The 23,482-nt window shown below is 44.7% G+C and overlaps 1 protein-coding gene and 1 long non-coding RNA gene across 2 annotated transcripts in view; one reads left to right on the top strand and one right to left on the bottom strand.

Annotated features, from left to right (window-relative positions):
- Positions 1-408: 408 nt before the first annotated feature.
- On the top strand, positions 409-3,664 carry LOC132669390 (uncharacterized). The gene is made up of 2 exons (XR_013556227.2): positions 409-2,384; positions 2,626-3,664. It is a non-coding gene; the product is annotated as an uncharacterized LOC132669390 (long non-coding RNA).
- A 1,549-nt stretch (positions 3,665-5,213) lies between these two features.
- The window catches only part of LOC132669387 (T cell receptor alpha chain MC.7.G5-like), a 178,391-nt gene continuing 160,122 nt past the window's right edge, over positions 5,214-23,482 (bottom strand). The window contains exons 3-7 of the mRNA XM_078447723.1: positions 15,033-15,091; positions 8,940-9,218; positions 8,046-8,117; positions 7,550-7,687; positions 5,214-6,160 (exon numbers count right to left, since the gene is read on the bottom strand). Coding sequence (XP_078303849.1) covers positions 7,551-7,687; positions 8,046-8,117; positions 8,940-9,218; positions 15,033-15,091 — 547 coding nt within the window. The 3' untranslated portion in view covers positions 5,214-6,160; position 7,550. The remainder of the gene's footprint in view (positions 6,161-7,549; positions 7,688-8,045; positions 8,118-8,939; positions 9,219-15,032; positions 15,092-23,482) is intronic.

The following is a 23,482-nucleotide window of genomic DNA, read 5'->3' as shown; positions in this document are numbered from 1 at the left end:
TGCACTGCTGTTCTGAGAAGTGCCCTTCCTGAAGGGATGCCTTTCAAGGAATGTTGGAAGGACACCCTGGTGGGGAGAGTCATGATTGTGTCACCCTGAGGAGTTCTCAGTGTCTGAACTTTCTGTGTGAAGGGGGAGGGTGTCTCCCTCTGTGTGAGGGTGTCTGAAGCCTTCTTTGTTCTTGGTGTGGTCACATGTAACTGAGGGTGTGCAGTCAGAAGAGAAGGAGCAGTTTAATTTCAAAATTACTCCCTAGGGACGCCTGGGTGGCTCAATTGGTTAAGCGTCTGACTCTTGATTTTGGCTCAGGTGTTGTGAGATTGAACCCTGTATCCGGCTCAGCATGGAGCACAGAGATTGCTTGGGACTCTCTCCACCCCCCCCCCCCCCCACTCGTTCTCTCTCTCTCTGTCTCTCTCAATAAATAAAAAAAAACTTAAAAAAATTGCTACTGCCTAATACTGCCTAAATTAGGAAGGGAACACTCAGCTCTCTTATAAATATCAAGGCTGCTGACACCTTTAGAGCAGGGACAGACACCAGAAGCTGGGTGGGGACTGGCAGAGCTCCTGGATGTTGAAAATCTGGAAGCTCTGAGACAATCTTTTGCCAGCAGAGGGCTGTGTTCCTGTGAAGGGGACCCCCGCCAGCAGGCGGCAGTGCAGGCCCCCGTAGCCTGGTCACTGAACCATCCTCTTCCAGGTCCAGGGGCCTGGGGATGCTCATGGGCCGACTTCCACGGCCTGGTGTTCACTTTTGGTATTCTCCATGCCTACAGTCGCCTACGATAAAACACAGGATTCCCAGTGAAATTTGAATTTCAGATAAACAATGTATACTTTTTTTTTCAGTGTAAATGCACTCCAAATATTACTAAAATTTTTTTGCTGTTCTTTTGAAGTATGAACTTAACTGGGTGTCCTGTATTTTTACTTGCTAAATCCAGCAAACTTAGCCATGTCAATGGTGAGTTTTTGAGTGAAGAAAGTTGCATTCCTTTATTCCACAAATATTTATGGATTGTCAATTATGTAGCAGCCACAACCCTAGGCGCTGGGGGTATATCCATGAACAGATAAACAAGGTCTTTGCCTTCATGGAACTGGCATTATGGTGTGTGTGTGTGTGTGTGTGTGTGTGTGTGTGTGTGTGTCAGGGGGCTGAGGTGGGACAGGGGCTGAGGTGGGACAGGAGGCAGCTGCCAGACCATTTGCAGGGTATTACAGGCCCAGGAAAGGAGGTCCAGCTGCCATAATCTGATTTATATTACATAAAGATCTGGGGAAGGGATTGTCCAGGAACAAGAACAGAAGTAAGAGGACAGTGAGGGGGTTACTGCAGTGGTTCTGACAAGAGATAGTAGTGTTTGCAGGAGCTGCTGGTGGTGGAGATAGACAGGGTGGACATTTATTTCATGGCAGAATGAACCGATGAGTTTGATGTAGGGAAGGGAAAAAAGGAACTCCTACAGACACTCCTGGGTTTGGGGGAGTGAGGTACTCAGTCTCCTCTTTCTCAGAGCCATACACCCTGCTGTTGCCATGTTCCTGGCTTACACACAAAATGGTATTTGTCTTGCATGTGACTGGAAGGGCCGGTCCCAGGGGCTCCAGCCACGATGGCTCCAGTGGCCACACCGAGCACTAGCCCAGCAAGCTTGTAACCCACTCACAGCAGTATTCCCCATGGAAAGTTCTGCTGCGGGGGAGAATTTTCCAGCTGGAGCCAAGCGTGTGCTGCAAAGGGCCTACTGAGAGATGGAAAGTCACACTCTATGATATGCAGCAAGCACTCTCAAGGGCAAGGTATGCCCCGAGCATTAGAAATAGAAGATTTCTAGAATTCAAGGCTAGGAGAGATTTTAGAATCCATCTTGTTCAACCCTCTTCCCTCCCTCTTTACATGGAGGAGTAAGAGACGAGTCAAGGGTACTCATTCCTTTATGCCATTTATTGAGTATGAGTGCAGCTGACCTTGGGCTGGACACCGGTCTGTGTGTGGTCCAAGGATCCGGGAATGGAGGGTAAGCCTCTTGTACAGCAATTGGGTCATTGGGCTTGCAGTTTCTATTTCTCTCTCTCTTTATTTATTTTTTTTTTAAAGTAATTCATCTTCATTGTGTTTTACAAAAGGATTAGTTCAAGATGGATTGAGGACCAAAATAACAATAACAACAATAATTTCTTGGCTGGAAGCATTTGCCTCCTAGAGTTACAGCTCATTCAGCCACATGACTGTCAGGGCTGCCTGCCTGCTCCAATTCCCTCCCACTTCCTCCCGTCAGAGGCCCCAAGATAGTCTTAGAGACCTCAGGAACCCCATTTTATTCTCCAGCCCTGATAGGAAGATGACTCTCCTTGTGGGCGTTAGCCTTTTGCTTCTCTGTGGGTACACTCACTCGTGTACATTCCCTTTGTCCTACCACCCTGTTTTCCTTTCTCTGACTTTAAACGCTTGGCCTGTTTCTCTCTGCGCCTGGTTTTCCAGTCATTCTCCACCTTTGACTTTCATCTCTGTGTCCTTCTCCTGCCTCTGCCCATTGAGTTCCCTCTGGGAGGGCCTGTGTGGGACCCAGTGCCTATGGGGTGCGGAACTTGACCGTTTTCTACTTTTATCTCTTCACAGACCGAGGCGTGCTGTGTGACCAAGTGACCCAGAGCCCCCCATACCAGACAGTGGCAAGCGGCAGTAAGGTGACACTGTTCTGCACTTATCACACAACATACTCAAACCCGGATTTATACTGGTACCGAATAAGGCCAGATCGTTCCTTTCAGTTTATCCTCTACAGGGATAACACTCGATCCAAAGATGCAGATTTTACTCAGGGTCGTTTTTGGGTGTGGCACAGTCAGTCCCAGAAAACCTTCCACTTGGTGATCTCGGTGGAGCCTGAAGACAGTGCCACATACTACTGCACCATCTATCCCCACAGTGTCGCAGGTGCCCAGGAGGTCTGAACATAAACCCCCAGCACAGCCTGGTATAGCTCCCTGGGATCCTTCTTCCCGGATATTTTGTGTTCCAGCCTGGCCTTTGGAGGTGCCCTGACATGTCTGCTGAATAATACAAGGGCAGCTCACATCCAGGAGAGCACCCTGGCTTCATATGAAGCAGAGCACCTCCCTTCTGACTCAGTGGGCCGTTGCGGTGGGAGAGTGGGAGAGGTATGTCTGGGGAATTCTCATCTTCATGTCCCCAGTGCCCAGGTCACTCACGCCTGATATGGGGGCCTGTCGCGTATGTACTCTGAGGACTGTGAAGATACCAGAATGGCCAAGGTACCATTCGGGAGTGTTTTTATTTTAGTCTCCATCATTTGTCCATTATTGTGAATTGGTCTGTTTTCCTTTTAAGATTCAAAGTAGACACAAAGTTACTTACTTCAAAAATTTCCCCCCAGTTCACCTTTTCCCTGCTTCTTCTTGTACAGCCACCTTATTTTTCTTGAATGCTCTTTGACACTGCCATTTCACTTACTTTATTTGGAGAACATTTTTCTTTCACGGAGGAGCATTGAGATACTCCGAAAAAGCTGTTGGTGATCCCTAGAACCCCAGCATCAAGTCCCTGGGTTTGGAGCTCATGGGTGTCTCCAAGGAAGATAATCATCTCCAGGAGAATCCAACTGTGTGATGTCAAAATAGATACACCCTGAGCCCTGGGAACTCGTCCCTCTTTCCTTTTTTTTTTTTTTTTCCGTTGAATTCTTTGCCTTAAAACAACTATTCATTATGAGATGTAACCTTGAAGAGAGTAGAAGCCCAGGCTATGATTTTATACGGAAAACACTAGAGCGCAGAGAAGGGAGGGACCTTCATTCCCAAGGTCAGAGAGCTGGGTAATAATAGAGCTCACATGTGCTGCTGCGCTTTTAGGGCTCTCCCTGGCAGCTTTATCAGTAGGTGCTCTGGCAGCAGTTTATCTGGGCTTCAAAACAGGTGGGTGAAGAGCAGTCACTAGAGAGAGGAATGTACAGAACACGGGTGAGGGAGCCAAAGGCTTTGGGCAAATGTCTCAGCCTCCTGGGTCTCCGTGCTGCCCACGACTGAGTGTGTGTAGCAGTCTTCTGGAGGACTCCCTCAGGGCTGTTTTGGACTTAAATGAAGTGCTGTATGCAAAAGCTCCAGAGAACTATAATCCACAATATGAGCCCCCCCCCCCCCCCCCCCCCCCCCCCCCCCCCGCTGAAAACGGCCACAATCCCCATGTGGCTCTTGCCATTAATTTTTTTCTGGAGGCTCCTTTTGGTAGGAGAAATTCAAGATCCTGTGATAAGCTAGGATTTTTTTTTTTTTTTTTTTTTTGACCACCAAAGTAGATCAGAGGGTGGCTCATTTATATGCTAACTATTGGACAATCCCGAAGTCCAGTCTAGCTGAAATCAAATCACCACCTTGTCCTTGTTTTGGGGATGCTGTATGTTCTAGAAGGAACTTTGGGCTGGTGCTCTTGATAACATGGTTCTGCTCACAGCCACATCCTGCCTCACTGAATGACTTTGAAGAAGGTACATTACCTTTTTGGAAGGGGTATTTTTTCCATCTGAAAAATGAGGATGTGATCTTTTTGTTCTTTGCCACTTATAGAAACATGCTAATGTTACCTAAGGTAACAGATGTGAATGTTTTGGAAATAGGCATTCTTTACACACACAAGGTGCAGTTGTGTGGAATCTTCTAATGGTTCTTCCCTGGATGGACCTCCTTATCCATGTAGATTGTCCTAAACCCATTGAGTCAGAGGGCTACTGCCTCCTTTCTTTGCTTTGGGCTGTGAAGACAACATGGGAGTCTGCAGATGGCAATATCAGGGGGAGTTGGTGAGGGTTGCTCTTTCACTTGTGACCCCATAAGCCCCTGCTTGACACCCTAGGTAGCACCCTAGGTGCCCAGGAAACCACAATAGTGGGTTGCAAGGGCTCTGCTACCTGAGTGGGTGCACCTGGGAAAATGCTGTGGCCTTGCTGACGTGGGGGTAGCAGAGCTCATCGGCCACAGAGGGGTCATTGCTGCTGTTTTGCTGTAGCAGCAGCAGCAACAGCCGGAAACCCAGGGCAGGGTCCCTGAGGCAGGAGCCTGCAGGCTTGGGGCTCAGGAAGCTGCGGTGTGACCTACAAGTTCAGTTTGGCTTTTGTCTGCCTAACAGTGAGTTCACAGCACCCACTCTCCCCCTCCCGCAGTGGTCTGTTATGAGTAAAGCCAGAGGCAAGGCACACTCGATGCACTTTAATAAATGCAACAGAGACAACACTGAGAATGGCAGAATACCATCAACAACAAGGGGCAAGCAAGAGTCAGCATCCACTGAAATCAAATTCCCTGTGCATATATTGGCAGGCAAAACCCAGTAAAGATACTCTTTTTACAGCCCAAATCCAGGAGTCTCATTCCTCTCCCTCCCTCCAAAAGTGCTTGCACAGTAAGTCGCTTGAAAGCAGACCCACCTCTCATTCATCTTTACACCCTCAGCTCGGTGCCTGGAACTTAGAAGGAGTCAATTCATGTTTGTGAAGTCAATTGATAAAAGTAATTTTCTCTGTATTTTACCCTGATCTTTGCTAATAGCTTGGAGAGTATTTAGATGAGGCTTTAGAAACCCCATTGGCTGCATGAGAAGTCAAATTTAATTTTGTTTGTAAAGTACTAAGGAAAGCAGAAAGTGCTTTTGTGGATGAGAATGCCAGCTTGAGGCAAACCTAGTGCTGGGCTGAAAAGAGCCATTCCTCTTAGGTGAAGGGCATCTTCTCTCCAACCCCCAGGGTCTGTTTTCCTCTGGGAGTATGGAGCTGGGAATCTGTTGGCTCCCACTTTCTACTTTTGAAGGCAAAGAAAGTTAAGGGAACAAAACACTATTTTCAAAGTGTATCTGTTGTAGAAATAATAATAAAAAAAATGAGTCCTATATTCCTTTATAAAGCAACAGATAGAGCAGTTAGGACCATAACGCCCTACTCCCTAGGACTTGTGTCTTTCCACAAAGCTGGAAAATGAGCTGGGTTTGTTGCTTTGATGGTTTGGGTAGCAGCCACTTAAGCAAGACTGGGATCGGTCACCTTGAATCACCGAGAAGCCAGAAGTCTAAGAGACAGCTCCTCTGTAGGCTTTTGTGAAGACATAATGTGGGAGTTTCATAAGGCAGCCTTCTGAAGCCAGTCAGCCTGCAAGTGAAGGACAAGGATCAGAGTGTCATAGATCACAGATAGTCCGTGCTGGGAGGAATTGTAGTACTTACATAGTCTGGGGATGGCCAGTACTTGCTGTGCCTGCATCATTACAGACATCACTAATCTATCATGGTATGGTTCTTTCTGCACCTGACCATAATTCAGCTACTCAGTATTAGCTTATCATTATTGGCATAAGCCATGCAACTCATTTGCTCTCCTTAGTCTTTCTTAACTCCTTTGTTTAATGGGTGAAAAACCTCAGGCCTAAAGCGGTGGACAACTAGGCTAGGGTAGCAGAGCGTTAGTGACAAGGACAGGGTGAAAACCCACGTCTTCTGTCTCCTAGTGTAGTGCTCTTTTTATATAGCCACACTGCTCTTGTCCTTGGGACTCCTGGAAACCAGTCACCCATTTGGAAATGATTGGACATGTCCTCAGGCTGGGTTGGATCAGTCCCACACTTAAAATCTAAAGTTGTCCCTAGATCAGGAGTTGGGACTGGGGAGAATTGGGGGTACTGGAAAAAGGGCAAACCTAGGCCCCGGTTTAAACTTCATGTCTAAGATTACATGAAGAAGGAATGCAAGTAGCAGGCAGATAATTAATGTCTCAACTGCAACTTTGTATGCATCTTGAATAGCTAGCAGTGTGCTGGTTACTACTAATGGGCATGTAGGTTCATCCCAAAGATGGGCTGGTCTATACACTGGGAGTCCTGTGATAAAGAGATGGGAGCTGGCATCTCCTTTGTCTAGGCAAGGCAGTTTCCGGAAATTCTTTGGGTGAAGCTTTACTGATGGCCTTGCAAATAACCATGACCCCTTGGCCAGATAAACAAAATAGCAAATAAAGAAAACTATTTCTCATTACATAGCTCCAAGGTTTTAGCTCCTGGGTTGGAGGTGGGGATTATCAGCCAGTATTACATCATACTACATAACACATTTTGAGTCTGGCTTGAAATAGGAGGACAACAGGAGATGGGGTGTTATGCTGAGTATCTGAGGTGGCCCACCTTTATTAAATCATACTATGTCTCAGGGCACCTGGGTGGCTCAGTCGGTTAAGCATCTGACTCTTGACCTCGGCACAGGACACGATCTCATGGTTTGTGGGTTCAAGCCCTGCATCAGGCTCTGCACTGATATCTCAGAGCCTGCTTGGGATTCTGTCTCTCCTTCTCCCTGCCCCTCCCCCACCCATGCACATGTGTTCACGCGCGCTCTCTCTCTCTCAAGATAAATTAAAAAAAAAAATCCTATTGTGTCTCTGTGTTCTTCCCTTTCCAAGCCTTCTTGGCCCCTTACATTCCTAAACTCCTTTTCTCCATGTGCAGCATAGTTTGGCTTGAGGTAGGCATAAGAAGAAGCTAATTCTTACCTTAAAAGAAAAATAACTTAGCAGTCAAGAGAAAATTGATGGCAAGACTCTTGGCAAACACCATCCGGAGCCCCAGCACTGTGAGGGACAGCATGTTTACATTCCCGGCTGTGAACTGTGAACTGTGATGAACTGTGGCTGAAAAAGAGTAAAGATAGCGGCTTTAGCAAGAAACTAAATTCCCTTCCAGAAATTAGGCCCACAACACACAGACACCAGCCTACCCCGAATCACCATCATTCTGCCTGGGCTGCAAGCCTAGCTTGGTGGCAGATGGCCCTGAGAGACCCAAGGCTGCTGCTACTCCCAGCCAGGCAAGCTTTGGAAACCCATGCTTGTAGCCAGGCAAGCTTCACCGAGAGGCTCAGAGGGAACCAGCTGGGCTCAGGTATGGTTTTTGTTTTCTTTTGAAATCTGCTGACTTTTGGCCCTGTCTGACAATTACAGAGTTTGCTTTAACACTCAGTTCTGAAGTTGACCCTTGATTTCAACTAACCTTTGGGCTCACTGATGCTCTTTGGAGTTAGCTTTATGTTTTCAGTTTCCGTTGGTTTTGGTTTTACAGTACCTGGAACAAACAGCAGTGGTCAGGGATTTACTGGCAACCAAGAGGCTCAAAGGGTTTGAGGTTTGAAAAGTGGAGGAGACTTTAAGTAAGTAAACTGAGGATCAGGGGTATGAGTTGCTTAAGGTCAAACAGCTATTCACACAGCCAACATTCTTCCCATTCTGGAATTTTTTCATTATACTATGAGGCCCACATTCAGGTATGTTTCTAATTTGTAGGATGAACGAGGGTTCTCAATCCCGTGATAGGCTGGGCTGCCCTTTGTTTTGGCATTCACACTGGATTAGACTGTGCACAAATTTTTTTTAAAGATTTTTTTTAAAGTTTTTAAAATTTATTTAGATAGAGTGCAAGAGAGCAGGGGAGAGGCAGAGAGAGAGAGAGAGAGAGAGAGAATTCCACACAGGATCAGCCCTGTAAAGGCAGAGCCCCTCATGGGGTTCGATCCCACAAAATGTGAAATCATGACCCGAGCTGAAGTCAAGAGTCAGACGCTTAACCCACTGAGCCACCCAGGTGCCCCATAGTCTGTGCATGAATTTTTAACCCAGAGTCTAGTAGTAGGACAGTCATTAGTATCAAGGAGACAGTGACTGGTGAAGAGGAGATAGGAGATGAAATAAGATGGACTTTATCTTAGATTCCAGCTCAGGGATGCAGAGTTAAGTTCAAAGTCAATGACGGGCCATAGTTGGGCTCAGTCTTATTTCTAGCATGAAGCCACGTTGAGAATGATCTGTCAAGAGTTTACATCTTCAGCTTCCCTTTCCCTCAATTTTTCTTCCCTACAATTCCAGCCCCTTGAAACTAGATGAGACCTACCTGAAGAATTTGTCCTTGGTTCAAAGTTAGTGGAGCTCACAGCTTTACTGTTGTGTTCAACCAAACAGGTCACCGAATTTGGATCTTCATACCGACCAAGCTTGACAGCACTGTACTTCCCACTGGGGGAGACGACAATAGCAGGGTCAAATTCTTCTATTTTCTTGGTTGATTCGAGTTTTATGTCTATATCCTTAGGATAGAAATCCTTCACCAGACAAGCAACCGTCGTCCCATTTCGCATGATGAAAACGGATGGTGTGGCAGGAGGCTGGCTTTCTGCAAATATAATCAATTTATCTTGAAAGATGATTATCCACAAGTGTGGGAGTTAAACGGTGGGGTTTACTTCAATGCCTTTGGGGCCAAATACTGCAATACAGACTTTCCTGCATCCTTTAGTGACCTGGGCTTGTTAACACCCAATGAAAGAGGTGGCTAAGGGAAGCGGAAATGAAAGGCAGTCAGTCAGACTTCTAGTTAGGAGCTGCTAAGAGACATGGCTGGAAGTGGAGATGGAAAATAACAACTACAAACAAGTTTCTGGATCATCTGAGATTCAATTATCTATATTTTGTTAATCAGTCCTCTGGATGATTGCAGTCAGGTTGAATATCTGTCTGCATCGTTGGTTTATTTTAAACGCATAAGCCCTTAGAATGAGAACAGGGTTGGTGCTCAGTTAAAGAATCAGGGTCTGAGAAGGACTACATGACTGGTTCAAATACCCTGAGGATGGCAGTATTGGAGTCACTTTAGGGTGTCTTTCTCATTTTTCGGACTGGAAGGGATAACCACTGAAGTTAAGTGGTACATCTCTCTGCCTTTAGGTAAATACTTATTTTGTTGTAAGGGACTATCCTATAGTTTCTGAGTCTTTTATCAGAGATAACAGCTATTATTCCCAGGAAGTCCTTATAGATATTAATTTTTTAAACATTTATTCATTTTTGAGAGAGAGACAGAGTGTGAGTGGGGGGGAGGGGCAGAGAGAGAGAGGGAGACACAGAATCCGAAGCAGGATCCAGGCTCTGAGCTGTCAGCACAGAGCCCGATGTGGGACTCAAACTCATGAACCATGAGATTCCGACCTGGGCCAAAGTCAAATGCTCAACCAACTGAGCCACCCAGGTGCCCCTAGATGTAAAACCAGTTTAAACCCAGTTCTTATTTTATTCTAAGTGAAGCTATGGAGTGTTGGTGCTAATCATTGGATCTCCTCCTGGCCTCCTCTGCATTCATGCCTCACCTTGATCTACCATCTATCTGCTACTCTGTATATGCATCTTTTTCTTTCTTTGAAACTGAAAGTTTTAAAGCTTTGAGGGAGGCAGTATTGATTCTTTCCCATCATGCCTTATTAAGGTTTGCGAATTATGATAAATTTTGTCCATGAAGACTTGGATCCTTAGGCTATCTTCAAATAACTGTTAAAAAAGGAGGGTGCTGTGAAGATGCCTGAAATCAGGAGAGACAACCAATCTGTGGATGGTGACCTAGATATATTTCCAAACAGAAGCTTAACTGTCAATTTTCTGTAGTAATTACTTGTGTGAATGTAGCTCTTCTATTTGAAACTAGGTGATATCAAGTTAAAAATGTTGAATTCCAGCGTACTTTTATTTACTATGATCTATAATCAAGATATAAGGTAATGCTAAATGAAAAGTCTTGGTAATGGATGAGTAAATGCAATCATTTTTCTAATACTCTGTCCTAATTTGGATTTGGGCGTTAGCTGTTGAAGCTCATGGTAGTGGAGCTATAAACAAATAAATTGGTTATATCTGCTTGAGAGGGTGCGTTTGCTAGTCTAGAAGTTCTTTCTGATCATCATTTTGTAAATGGACAATGGCCAATCAGGGCTTTCCTAGGGAATCAGCTGTTCAGAGACCACCGCCCCCCCCCCCCCCGCCCTTAACTAGCCTCCAAATATTTTTTTGAAAAAATTTGTTACCACTTTTTTCTCTGCCTGGAAGCTCAGCTGGAAGACTGGATTCTGTTTCAGTCACTAAGGGCAGGAAACTCATTCCTAAGAATCTGGTTCCATATATTTTGGCTTCAGTTCTAGACAAGATGGGGATTGGGGATTTTTTCAGGGGGCTCTCCTGGAACCTAATTTCAACCCATGTGAGGAAACCTTCATCGTTTTGCTTTCCGGCATAGCTGAAGCCACTGATAACAGACACTGATAACTCGGCAGCAACGGCTTGAAAAACCACATGTTCATTCACCTGTCTTCAGAATTGCAACATTTCTCATTCACTATACTGACTTTGGTGACATGTACTCTGGTTGATTTTCAAGGGAGTTATGAGATACAGAGAAAGGAAACCAGTAATTAAAAAACAAAGCAAACAAAACAACAAAACAAAACAATCCTATTTCCTTGGTTACTACAGAGTATGACCCAATCCTAGACTGATTTACTTGGATAATTAAGGCTTGCTTGGGATTTTAAAATCTAAATTCAAAGGCAGTTGTCAATGATCACTTGGGGCTAGAGAGATTTGGTTTGAATAATTTGAACAATGGAACATAGCTGACAAGACAAATGTCTGAAGAAGGTCATACACTTATGATATTGAGCTCTTAATCTGTTACTATTTCAGATAAAGCATAATGCATTCATTTGGTAAAACATTTTTCTCAGACCCTTTTCTCAGTGAATACCTATCTACTGAAAACAATTGTTTGAAAATGAAGTGTTTTATCTAATCCATTCTTTGGTATCATGATAACCAAATAAAAGGTTATCTGGCTGAATTGAACCTTTTTTTAAAAAAAACAGAATGCATTTTATATGGTTGCCATATGTAAACTAGTCGATTTTGTTTTCAGTTTAAACCAAAATCCGAGTTAGATAAAATTTGCCCTACTGTAGTCCAAAATTTAAAGATCTAATTGTTCATTTTTTTGAGAATTGCTGGTCTTTCTTCTTGGCCCACAAGTGTAATTACATTTCACTATGGGCTTCAAAGTGCTATTTGTTTGGACAATTGTTATTTTATTTCAGACTTTCTCTTTCTATGAGTAACAGTCCAATGCTAAGGTTATGTGCTGGTAAACAATACCAGAAGAAGTATATACCTTTCCTGAACAGCCTTTCTTAACTTGTATACATAGAAATCATCTATGTTTTAGATTCCCACTGAGTCCTATCAGTTCCCTAAGGATTGTACCATCTGTAACAAATGTCACTCACAAATTCAAGGCTCTCTGACATCGTGGGATTTAACTTTAACATTGAAATACACATTTGCTCTACCTGATTACTCTGACCTGGTTAACTGTCTCTGTCTTAAATCTTCCAAGCTACAGGGCATTTGCTTATGGTTGCAATGAGGCATGTGCACTAGTCAGGTTAGCCAAAGAGATGGGTAAGAATGGAAACAACCTTCTGGAGATTTGGGGCCAGAGTGTCCCTGCACATCCCCTCCCCCACCATGTGCCCCAGCAATTAGTATGATTTTTCTAGTTTTCCTGGCATTTTCTGGGCTGCCCTGAAGATTTCAGAAATAAGTGGGGGATGCAGTTTGAATGTATGTTTTTTTAAAAAACAAAACTAGTTACAGAGCTGCTTCAGGGACTCAGCCCAGTGTCTTTATCTGGCCACCCCCCACATCTGGGCTACTCCATCTCCTAGTTATACTTTCCCAAGTAATGCAAACTGGATGGCAGCCCCAGTGCCAGGACTCAATTTATCCCTAGAAATATAGTGGAAAAAATCAACTCACGTGGTTCCACGAGGAGTTTGGTGCCGGCTCCAAAAAACATCTGTCGGGTATCCCAGGAGCACATCGCAGCACTGCCTCACAAATAACCAGCCTGGGGCTGGCCCTGGGGCCTGGCCTAGAACATCTGTGCCCTGCCTCCCCAGCCTGGGTCCCAGCCTAGAGACCCCACAGCTCAGAGAACTACAAAGCTGCCCTCGATGAGATCAAGGGGCTGAGTGCACAGAGGCTCAGTTCCCTTTGAAGCTAATAATAGTGTATCTGCTGGATAAGGATGTGTGCATGAAATCCCAGCCAGGAAGCACGGAGACAGGGGACAGAGCTGACATAGAGGAAGAGAAGAAGGCGACAGGTGACTGGTAGCTGCCTTCAAGATGGACAATTTAACTCCCAGTTTATTGGAGGCCTTTCCAAGAAGAACACGATCGCTTGGGAATAGGGATGGGGCACGGAATAGTGACATTTCTTAGAGTGAATGTTTGGCTGAAGAGGGTTTAGACACAGGTCTGGTTCTTACATTCTGGTTCCCTTCTCTTGGGTCACAGATACTGCTTTTTGATTAGAAACCTAATTTCTTCCCCATCACTCAGACTGAGCTTCACAATAATAAGGAATCTGTCTCCTAATTCCCCGAGCCCAAGGAAAGGCTTTCTAAGGATCTGAGGCTTGAACAAGAAGTTGGTAGTGGATGGAGAGCCCAGGGTGCTGTGTGTCCATGGATGTGGGTCAGAGAAGCCGCTGCTTGCTTTGGACCGCTTGTTTTTGTTTTATAATTCCTCCCGTATCTGGATCCAGATACAAGCTTCAGGAGGATATAATAATCATGTGAAATAGAATTTGAAGGCCTTATGGATTACTCGGTCTCATCACCAGAAATCTAGAGTCTAGGGCTAGAGCCAAAGGAAACGATGGTTGTATAGGGCCATTATTTGCTGTCAAAACTTTAAGGATTGAGGGCTTGACTTGAAATTCTCACTTTCCCTAACTGAGCTTCACATAATCATTTTACACTCCATCACTGCAGGAAGAGAAAACTGAAGAAGTAAATAGAGTATCACCAGAGAGCACAGGTCAGAGTCCTGGCAGAAGGGCTAAGCATCAGTTTCATCTCTTTCCTTTTTCCCTAAGATTCCCAAAGGCACAGCCTCAGAGATTTGATTGTAACACTGCAGATAATTCTGAATTTCAAGTGGAAATGATTTAAAGGGAAAATGAAATACAATACTTTTCGCTCAGATGCAATTTGCCCAACATCGATCAGACTGCAATCAGCTACAACATGATTGTTTCCCTCCTTCTTTCTAGTCTCTCTCTTTTCAAAGATAAGATAACACGCCAAATCCCACTATTGGCCTGGAAGCAACAGGCAACCAAGAACCCCTGTAAGTTTATGTTTCCTTCTGAGAGGCAGACACCATGTTGACAGTACCAGCTGCTTTCAGGATGTCAACCTTGCCACATTCACGTACATTTCCCCACTTCTTTATTTCCTCTGAAACAAAATTTAACCACGTAAGGGGGCAATGCCTGCCCCATTGGACTTGGCATTTTGGAAAGCTTCTGAAAGACTACTGTTCTCTGGACCAGTCCCAGTGACTGACTGTTGGCAGCTACCCAAACTACCTGAATATCACCCATGGATTTCTGAGCACTGGCATGCCTTACCAGGGGACAGTATCTCTAGGAGAGCACCATGACTTCCCTGTTGTCCTGAAGTTGGTGTCTGTGATTCTACATTGGATGTAGGCTCCTGAACCCTGTGCAGAGTCTTCAGATCTAGGGCTAAACAAAGGGATGCAATTTCTGCTCTTGGAAGACCCCGACAAGGATGGGGCCTGGGGGATCATTTAGTCTGAGCCAGGCACACAGATTTAATGCAAGTTCTCAGCAAAAAGTCACAAAGGCAAGATTGGCTTTTGTCATCTGAGGGAGAGAAGACTGTCTTGATCTAACTCTCTCTGCAATAATATTTTTCTTCTTTTTAACCCTTCCTCTTCCTACATTTTGGCTATGAGTCTTTTTCCTCATAAACAGTGGAGCGACTCTCACCTAGAGCTTGCCTTTTCCCTGACTAAGGAGGGGACCAAAAGCCTGACTAAGGGATTTCTTCAGGCCTTTGTAGAAGGCTTATTGCTACAAATCTTTAGAACAGAGTTTCCATGCATACACAGACTATTTTCTTAAGAGAAACCTAATGAATTCATCCTCAAATTTTACCTTGACTCTTTGCAACAACAAAACAATGCATTTCCAATTTAGAACCTCCTGACCTCCCCCAAAGCTCCAATCCATTCAGGACTCTGCTACAACAAGCCCAAGGGACTATACGCGCTGAAGTAAATTAAAATGCATGACTTACTTGGTTCCACGACGAGTCGAGTCCCTGCTCCAAAGATAAGTGGTGCATCATGACACCACCTCAGGCACCATTACAAAAACCCCACCGCCTATTTGCCCTCCGTTTAGTCCGTCTGTTTGGAAGGGGGGTGGGTGGAGCAGAACGAGAATAGCTGGAGGCATAAAACTCTGCAACGGTTTCTGAGATCTAAGCACTGTATCTTGGCAGCTTGTTTATATGTGTTGTCCTCTGAGTGTTGGCATTTAAGGAAGTCCCTAGGTTTTCTACTATTATTTCCTCAACCTGCCATCACTTACCTGCCGATCTTGCTTCAGGATCAAATTTCACAGGGAGAAAGGAATCATTTTGGGTTGGCTGAGAATTGACAAATGGCTATTGTTAGCAGAAACATAACTATAAGTCTCTAGTCAATCATAAAGGACTATGACTCAGTTAGAGGTGGAAGAATGTGATGGTTGGTGCAAGAGCCATCGATGCAAAAGAAGTGGAGCCTACCCGAAGGGTCATAATAATCATACATGACCACCATTTGTATAAGAACTTGGCTATTTACAAATGTCTTGCGTTTATACTACCTTAGCAAACATTATAGTAACAAACTCCATGAGGTGATATCATTATTAGATCCTTCTTACAGATGAAGTCACTGAAGCTAATAATGGTTAAGATAGTGAGTGTCAGGACTGGGCCTTACTCCCAGGTTCTTCAGACTCCAGTTTCCATGCATTGAACCAGAGTAACGAGTGATAGGACTGGAAGGGGCCACAGCAGTCACTTGTCAAAACCTCTGTGGTGACACAAATGTTAACTAATGGATGCATAGGAACAGTTTTGATCTTTTCTAGTACCCTTTTTAACAATCAAATCACAGAATTCCTACTGGGTCATAAGACACTCAACACCATTGGACTTCCTTGCTTTTCCTACTAAATCATCCCTAAGAATTGGTCTAGAGGATAATTAGAATCCTAGTGTGCTAAAGCTGGAAGACCCCTTCGAAATCACTTTGCTTAGCTAGAGGGAAACTAAAGTTCGGTGAAGGAAAGTCACAGAGCTTGTCAGTCAAAGAGAAGGATTGAAACTTGGTCTGAATTCTTGGTCTGACTTGCTCATCATCACACCTCTCATTTACTAGGTGTATTTGGCGCAGTTCTGGTTATGACCTGGTTATGATCTGTAAATGGTGAGTGCACAGGTGGCAAGCTGGTTCTCTAAAGTTAGTCAGGTAGAGGGAAGACAACGAATACTCTCCAGGAAGGATAGTGGATCAAGAGGACCACTGCAGCACATACCTCATTCTGGAATTTGTCAGAAACTCAGTCCCCGTTCCTCAAACCATCCCTTGCTAAATTACATGCTGGCTAGATTTTTTTCAAGGGTTTCCAAAGCTGGTGACTTGGGAAAATACTTAAAGATAATTGCTAAACATAGTGGTCACAAGAAGGAGAAAGAAGTCACTTATGTGGTTCTACCTCCAGATAGGTTCCTTTGCCAAAGAACATTGGATACTGCACAGCTGATAGACCTAATCTAAAAAGAGCTTTGCTTTCTCTGTATGGTGACCCTGGCACCAGTTGCCAAGTCATGTGATATCTACTGGACCGTATTTTCTGTCTCATCTAGAGTAACTTCTTTGCGCCTCTGTCTTGGCGGCTATCCTTCAGGACAAAGCAGGAGGTGATTCCTGAGTGAAATAGAAATCTGAGACTTTGCCATGTTACAATCTGAATTTGTGCTCTGAATGAGAGAGAATGAGTTTGTGCTCTGAATGAGAGAGATTGGAAAGGAGTTTCTTAGTTTGATCAGGAGAGAAGAAAGGTGGTACGTTGGTCATAGGCTGGCGGTTCTCAACCTCTGGGCTACACTTAGGTGGGGCAAAGATCTAGTGAGTCATGTACCCCACTCATTCCTCACTTTAGGGGACTTCCATTTCGTATCCGGTAAGAGCTTTGCATCATTGTCAAGCATTGTGCAACACACTTCTTAGTATAAAATAGAATTAGAATCTTTAGTACATTAAAAAAATTTTTTTAAATGTTTATTTATTTTTGAGAGAGAGAGAGAGACAGAGACAGAGGGTGAGTGAGGAAGGTGCAGAGATAGAGGGAGACAGAGAATCCCAAGCAGGCTCCAGGCTCCAAGCTGTCAGCACAGAGCCCGATGACGGGCTCGAACTCACAGAACTGTGAGATCATGACCTGAGCCGAAGTCGGACGCTTAACCGACTGAGCCGCCCAGGCACCCCTAGTACATTTTAAGAACATGTTCATAAATATAAAACTTTAGCAAGCTTTAATGATACACTCACACTTAAAAATGACTGTGAAATTAGCCTCTGTCATATGTAAAAATGAGAGTCTATAAGATTGTCTGTGTCACTTATACAACCAGGGCGAAAATACATTTTCAGATCTGCTTACAGCCCGTAACGCGTTGCAGATCACTCTTCGAGAATCACTCAAATGGAAAGTGAGTCTCAGTGGTGGTGAGACAGAAAGATGTCAGAAACCCTGAAATCCGGTTCGACTCTGTTCCTCACTAAGTGTGTAATCTTAGCCAATTTCATGGAGCTACATTTGTCTCCTTTATAAAGTGAGGGTGATATCTTCTGTATTGGGGGTTCTAAAGATGAAATGAAAGGGTGTGTATAAGGCACTCTGTAAACTAGAAAGCCTTGGCTGAATGACTGGACTGTTCATTAGGGCTACACTCAGAGAAAACACATTTGACTTGAAGTAAGGGGTGTAATTTCCCTGAGCACAGAGCTTCCCAGGGTCAGAATGGTAGGAAAAGGTCACTAAGAGGGAACAGAGTCCTATTTCTTTGTTGCAGATGAGAATGCCCACTTCTTAGGGCTGTGGGTGAGGCCTGAAATCCAAATTTCTGTCTCCCTTGGTCTCTTCTCACGGCCAGGTATGACCTCCACTCCGTTCTCCAGCCTCCCCTTCTCTGGTCTCCAAACCGAAGCCCTGACTCCTCCCAAGGCCTATTACCAACCTGACCTCATTTTCAAATTCTCTCCCCGTCACTCACTTTCTTCCAGCCACACAGGCTTCCTTACTATCCTTCACATGCTCCAGGCAGCACTGCGTTCCCCCTGAGTGCTCTTCCTCTGGATGGATATCTGCGGGTGGCTCACTCTGTCCCACCCTCAGGTCTCTGGTCAAATGTCACCTTTCCAGTGCGGCCTTCGTGACTCTGTTAGAAACTGCACACTGCTCCCTCCTCTAGTCTTCTGCTTTCCCTTTCCTGCTTTATTTTCCCTCACAGGGCTTATTGCCGCCTAAAGTACTATATATTTTATTTATTTAGCTAGTTTACCATCTGTCTTTTGCCATTAGAGCGAAGGCACCAATAAGGCATGGGTTTTTGTCTGCTTTGTTCATGCCGATTCCCTTAGCAGCTAGAGGAGGGCCCAGCCCATGGGGACAGGGACTTGTCACAGGTTGCAGAGCGGGGACCTGGGCTTGGCTCTGCGGGTTCCCAGTTTGCTTTTATTTCTAATTCCCTTTGCCTGACACCACAACTGACTGTCCATTCATTCATTCATTCATTCAACAGTTATTTAGGCCTTCAGTGTATTTGTGGAAACAGTGAGGAACAAGTCAGCACCCTTGCCCTCAGGGAGCAAGGAAGACACATAGTGAGTTATACGAAGTTTCAGGTGGAGGTGAGAGTATAGAAATCGAGTGGGGTAAGGGGACCGCAGAATGACAGAGGATGGTTGGGAAGGCGTCACTAGAAGTGACATTGAGTAAAGACCTGGAGGAGGAGAGGGAGAGAGCTATGTGAATCCCTGGGAGAATGTGGTTGTGGGCACAAGGAACTGCAGGCCATGGGCTCTGTTCTGAAACTGATGGTTGCCAGAGGGAGTGGGTGGGGGAGGAGCAGCGTCGGGGGAAGGGGAGCAGGAGACACAGGCTTCCAGTTACAGAATGAATGAAGAGGCCATGAGAGTAAAAGGCACAGCATAGGGAATATAGTCAACGGTATTGTAGTAGTGATGTACAGGGGCAGATGGTAGCTACCCTTGTGGCGAGCACAGCATAATGAATATACTTGGGGAATCACTATGTTGTACGCCTGAAACTAATGTAACATTATGTGTCAACTATACTTCGATCAATAAAAAGAAGGAAGAAAAAGAAGGCTCTGTTCTGGGAGATGCTTATCGGGAATGAGAGGGGAATGCCAGAGACAGGAACAGGAAAGTTATCTCTTGGAATTTTAGAAACATACTGATGAGCCCAGGATTTTCTGGACTCTTTTTCTTGGGGTCAAGATAATCTGTTCATTGCCTGGATCTTTCTGAGTGTAGAGACCTTCGAGTCCAGGGGTGTAGTGTGAAGAATGGGCCTTGCCTGGAGAATACCTCCTTGGGGAGCTGGTTTGGGTATGGGCGCAGGAGCACGTCCTTGGTGAAGGCGGGATGGTGGTGGGGGATGGTGGTTGGAAGGGAAACAGCCTAACTGTGGCTTCAGACCCTTCAGGCAGCTTAGAAAGGAGCCCAGTAGAGGTGGAGGGGGAGGCTGGGCCAGGCAGGAAAAGCCTCTCATGTGCCTCTATCAAACTGCAGTCCCAACAGAAAAGAAAAGTTCTCAAGTGCACAGATGGTGGAATCAGACAGATGATACAAATTTTGACTCTGTGATCTTGGAGAACCCACCTCCCATCTGCAAACAGGTGAGGAATAGTACCTACCTCCACATGACCATTGTGAGAAGTGCATAAAATGGCATTCATTAATAAAGTGCCTCGTCCAGTGGCCTGATACATAATAGACACTCAGAAAGTGGTAGTTAATATAGTGATGGCACATAATAATACATATTATTCTAAGTGTATCTCATGACCCACTTTCCTGAAGATGCTCCTGATGACTATGGCTCTTTTCTAAGCTCCTATCATTGTCATGGTCAGTAGCACATGCTTACATTGTGGTTTTTTATTCCATGCTGTTTTGTCCTGTTTTCTGGTTCTGCTTTATGAAGTTAAGCGGCATGCCCAGGTTTTCTCTATCCAGAGGGCTGAAAGGTTGATGGATTTGGGTCTGTGGGTTTGTGTAGACCTTTTGTTACTTTTGTGCCACCCAGGAGCCCTGCAGATAAGAACACAAAAGGAGCTTCCAAGGAAAAGGAAGCTTCAAAAGGAAGTAGGCTTCTGAGAAGATAAAGTCTCTGGGTTTGCAGTGAGGCCTCCTCAATCCAATATTACTTGGCTAAAAAAGAAGGCATCATTCAAAGATATTCTGGATCCTTCTCTCTCTGGATGCCCCTTATCTTTTCATTTCAAAGGATGAAGGAATGTACCAGCGCAGTATTTCCCAGACTTCAATTAATCACATTTCTGTTTTGTCACATCCGTCATATAATTTGCTTAATAATTTTTTAAAATTTACTCTTTAAAAAATTTTTTAATGTTTATATTCTTGAGAGAGAAAGAGACAGAGTGTGAGTGGGGGAGGGGCAGAGAGAGAGGGGGAGACACAGATTCTGCAGTAGGCTCCAGGCTCTGAGCTGTTAGCACAGAGCCTGACGTGAGGCTTGAACTCACGAACCGTGAGATCATGACCTGAGTCAAAGTTGGATGCTTAACTGACTAAGCCACCCAGGCACCTCTTAAATTTACTTACCTTTTAACTTAAAATATAATTAAAAGGAACCTTTAAGTCATAGAGGTTTGACAACCTAGTTGTACTATTCTGATATCCATTAAAAGATAGCACAATGAAAATGAAAAAGTCTGTGTACCATATAAAACCTCAGGCTGTGCATTCCACACTTAGGAAAACACTGGATCATAACTCAGCAAACAGAAGGACTTAATTTATTAGGAAGAGCATGGTGAACAAAGGGTGGTTAGGGAAATCAGTCACTCACTCCACTGGGAATGTGGATAAACTATTATCTTAGTGAGAAATTTTAAAGCCAATGAGGTCTAAAGGCAAGGACTTGAACTAGTTGAATTTTCAAAATGTTGCTATGATTTTTCTCTCTCTTTTTTTAAAATCTGAATTTCTCTGCCCTGGCAGTGCTAGCACAGCTTGGGATCTCTCTCTCTTTCTGGATGCAAAGCTATACCCTGTTTCTCCCCATAGTAGGTGAGGCCTGGGAATGGCCAGCCTGCGTTCCTTCTTCCTTCCTCAGCCCCGAATTCTACGGTTCCCTCACATCATACATGTAGGCATTCTCTGAGAGGAGACCACCCCATCAAATTCTCCCACCCCACCTCTCTGGAGCTTTCTTTTACTTTGGAAAACACAAGCTGAATGTCAAAGCATTAGGCTAGAGTGTGCTGTTAATTTTCTAGTAGCTAGCTCAGCAAATTTGGGACCACTGACCCCACTGTTAGACTTCCCTAGGACCTTTGAAATGGGGTTTTGTATTTTCTTTCTTTCTTTCTTTCTTTCTTTCTTTCTTTCTTTCTTTCTTTTTTACATTAGGTGGCTAAATATTAATATCCACTATTTAACTGGAAGCTTCTGACAAATGGAGACTTTTTAAAAATTTTTTTTAGCAAGACATGGTTGAATTCAAATGTCATTTAAATGACACAAAAAGATGCCTTCTGTGTTGAGTACAATCTTTTGACAACTTCACCGTCGATTCTTTTATAGCAGTTAATTAACGAGTGGCACCATACCCTCTTTGTGAGGAAGATGAACACCATGAGTTGTTAGGGAATTTCTCCTGCCTGTGTGCTACAGTCTTTAAAGCATTTCTTAGTTGGAGGCATTACACATTCACTTTGCTTGGGATTTGGTCTCGCTGGGAATCAGAATGTTCCCGCTTCCTCACTAGTAACCTAGCTTCCATTTGTAGCTCAAACAATTAGAAGCCGATGTCTGGAACTGGGTTTTTGTTTGTTTTTTTCTGAAGAGAAATGTAGCAACCCCAGTGACCACCCTCTGGCTTCACCCTCCAGGGCCAGTGAGCTGTCTCGAGAGCATGTGTTTGGCCTAAGGAAGGTCAGAAGTATTCATATTTACATTTAAAGAACTTTGATAGAATCACTTAGGCTCAGATCAACCTTTTTCCTGATGGGTTCTCTCCTTGGGGAGTTAAGCCAACGACTCTGTGGTCTCTACAGCCTGACCTGAATCCTGCAGATTGGGCAGAATTTTCTCAGTTTCTCTGGACTTGTGTGGGTTCTTTTGCAGCTCCAGAGCCTGTTTTTGTTTTTTACAGACAAACCTCCTCCCAGCTCCCATCGAGGGGACTAACCATAGTTCACATCTTCCCTAAAGTCCTCCTTGACATGGTTTTGGCGCTATTACTACCTGTTTCACATTTCCTGATATTTTTGCCCCCTTCAATGGAGGAGCCCCTAAACTCGAAGAGCAGATAAATGCGTTACTTACTTGGTTCGACAGTCAGGCGAGTTCCTTTTCCAAAGACGAGTTTGTGTCAGAGCAGTTGAGGGCATTCCAAAAACCTCAACGGTTGTCCGCGGGAGCTCCTCTTCTTATTAGCTTTAGGACTGGAGGGTCTTCAGGGCTCAGCTCTTAGAAAAATGGCCCTCATTGCTTAGCCAACTGGTTCGTGATGATTTGATCAATCGCAGGTGGGGTGGGCTTGCTTTTGGGAGGCTGCCTGAGGCGTAGGTAGGGGCACTTGTTCCTATGGGGAACATTTCTAGTCTAGTACACCTCGTGATGTCCTCTGAACGATTGCTTTCTCTTGTTTTAGATTGTTCTTACTCCCAGACCCACACCTAACTCTCAGTCTTGGAAAACTGACAATGTCAAGAAGATGGGTCTCGGGTTTGTGACTATTCTAGAGTCAAGGGCCTTTACATTCACCAGGGCTGCTTTAAGGACAGATAGCGTGTGGCATAACAAGAGGTGACAGGGCAGCATGGAGCCCTGATGAGGGCCCGGTGATTTACAGTTCGGTCAGCGTTAGAATGAACAACTGTGGCTGGCGTTCCCCTAAAAACCAATCAATCTCTCTTTGAATTTGTTTTCTCTAAACTGCAAAGCAAAACACTCAGGCAAATCTCTCTAGGGATTTGGATTCAGAAATTCCATCTGAGATGGCTCATATAACCCTTATGACAGAATCAACATGAACAAAGACAGGAATAGTTTTTAAAGAAACACCTTTTGCATTCCCCACATGTGGCTGTGGGGATATGTTGAAATGCCAGTTTCATTCAAGGGAGAACAGCAGTGAGTGAGAGGCCAGCCGTGGGTGTGGGCGGGGGTCACTTTTCCTGGTCCAGTCAATTTTGTGGCGTCCTTTCCGGGTTCCTGAGCCAAGAGGGGTGGCTTCCTTCTGTGTTTCACCCTCGGGGCATGGTAGCCAGGCTGAGGTTTTCCCGGGGAAATGCCACTTTTGCTGCCTGCAGTTTTTGTACAGGTCTCTGTGGGTTTTGTAGCACTGTGAGTATCCCACCAATCACAGTGCTACAGAGCTTTACAAAAACCTGCCCTGGGTTTCTCTATGTGG

This window comes from Panthera onca, chromosome B3, assembly GCF_046562875.1.
Source record: "Panthera onca isolate mPanOnc1 chromosome B3, mPanOnc1 haplotype 2, whole genome shotgun sequence".
In the NCBI taxonomy this organism is placed as follows: domain Eukaryota; kingdom Metazoa; phylum Chordata; class Mammalia; order Carnivora; family Felidae; genus Panthera; species Panthera onca.
Note: the sequence above shows the minus strand (reverse complement) of the source record. Positions and strands in the feature narration are given on the sequence as shown.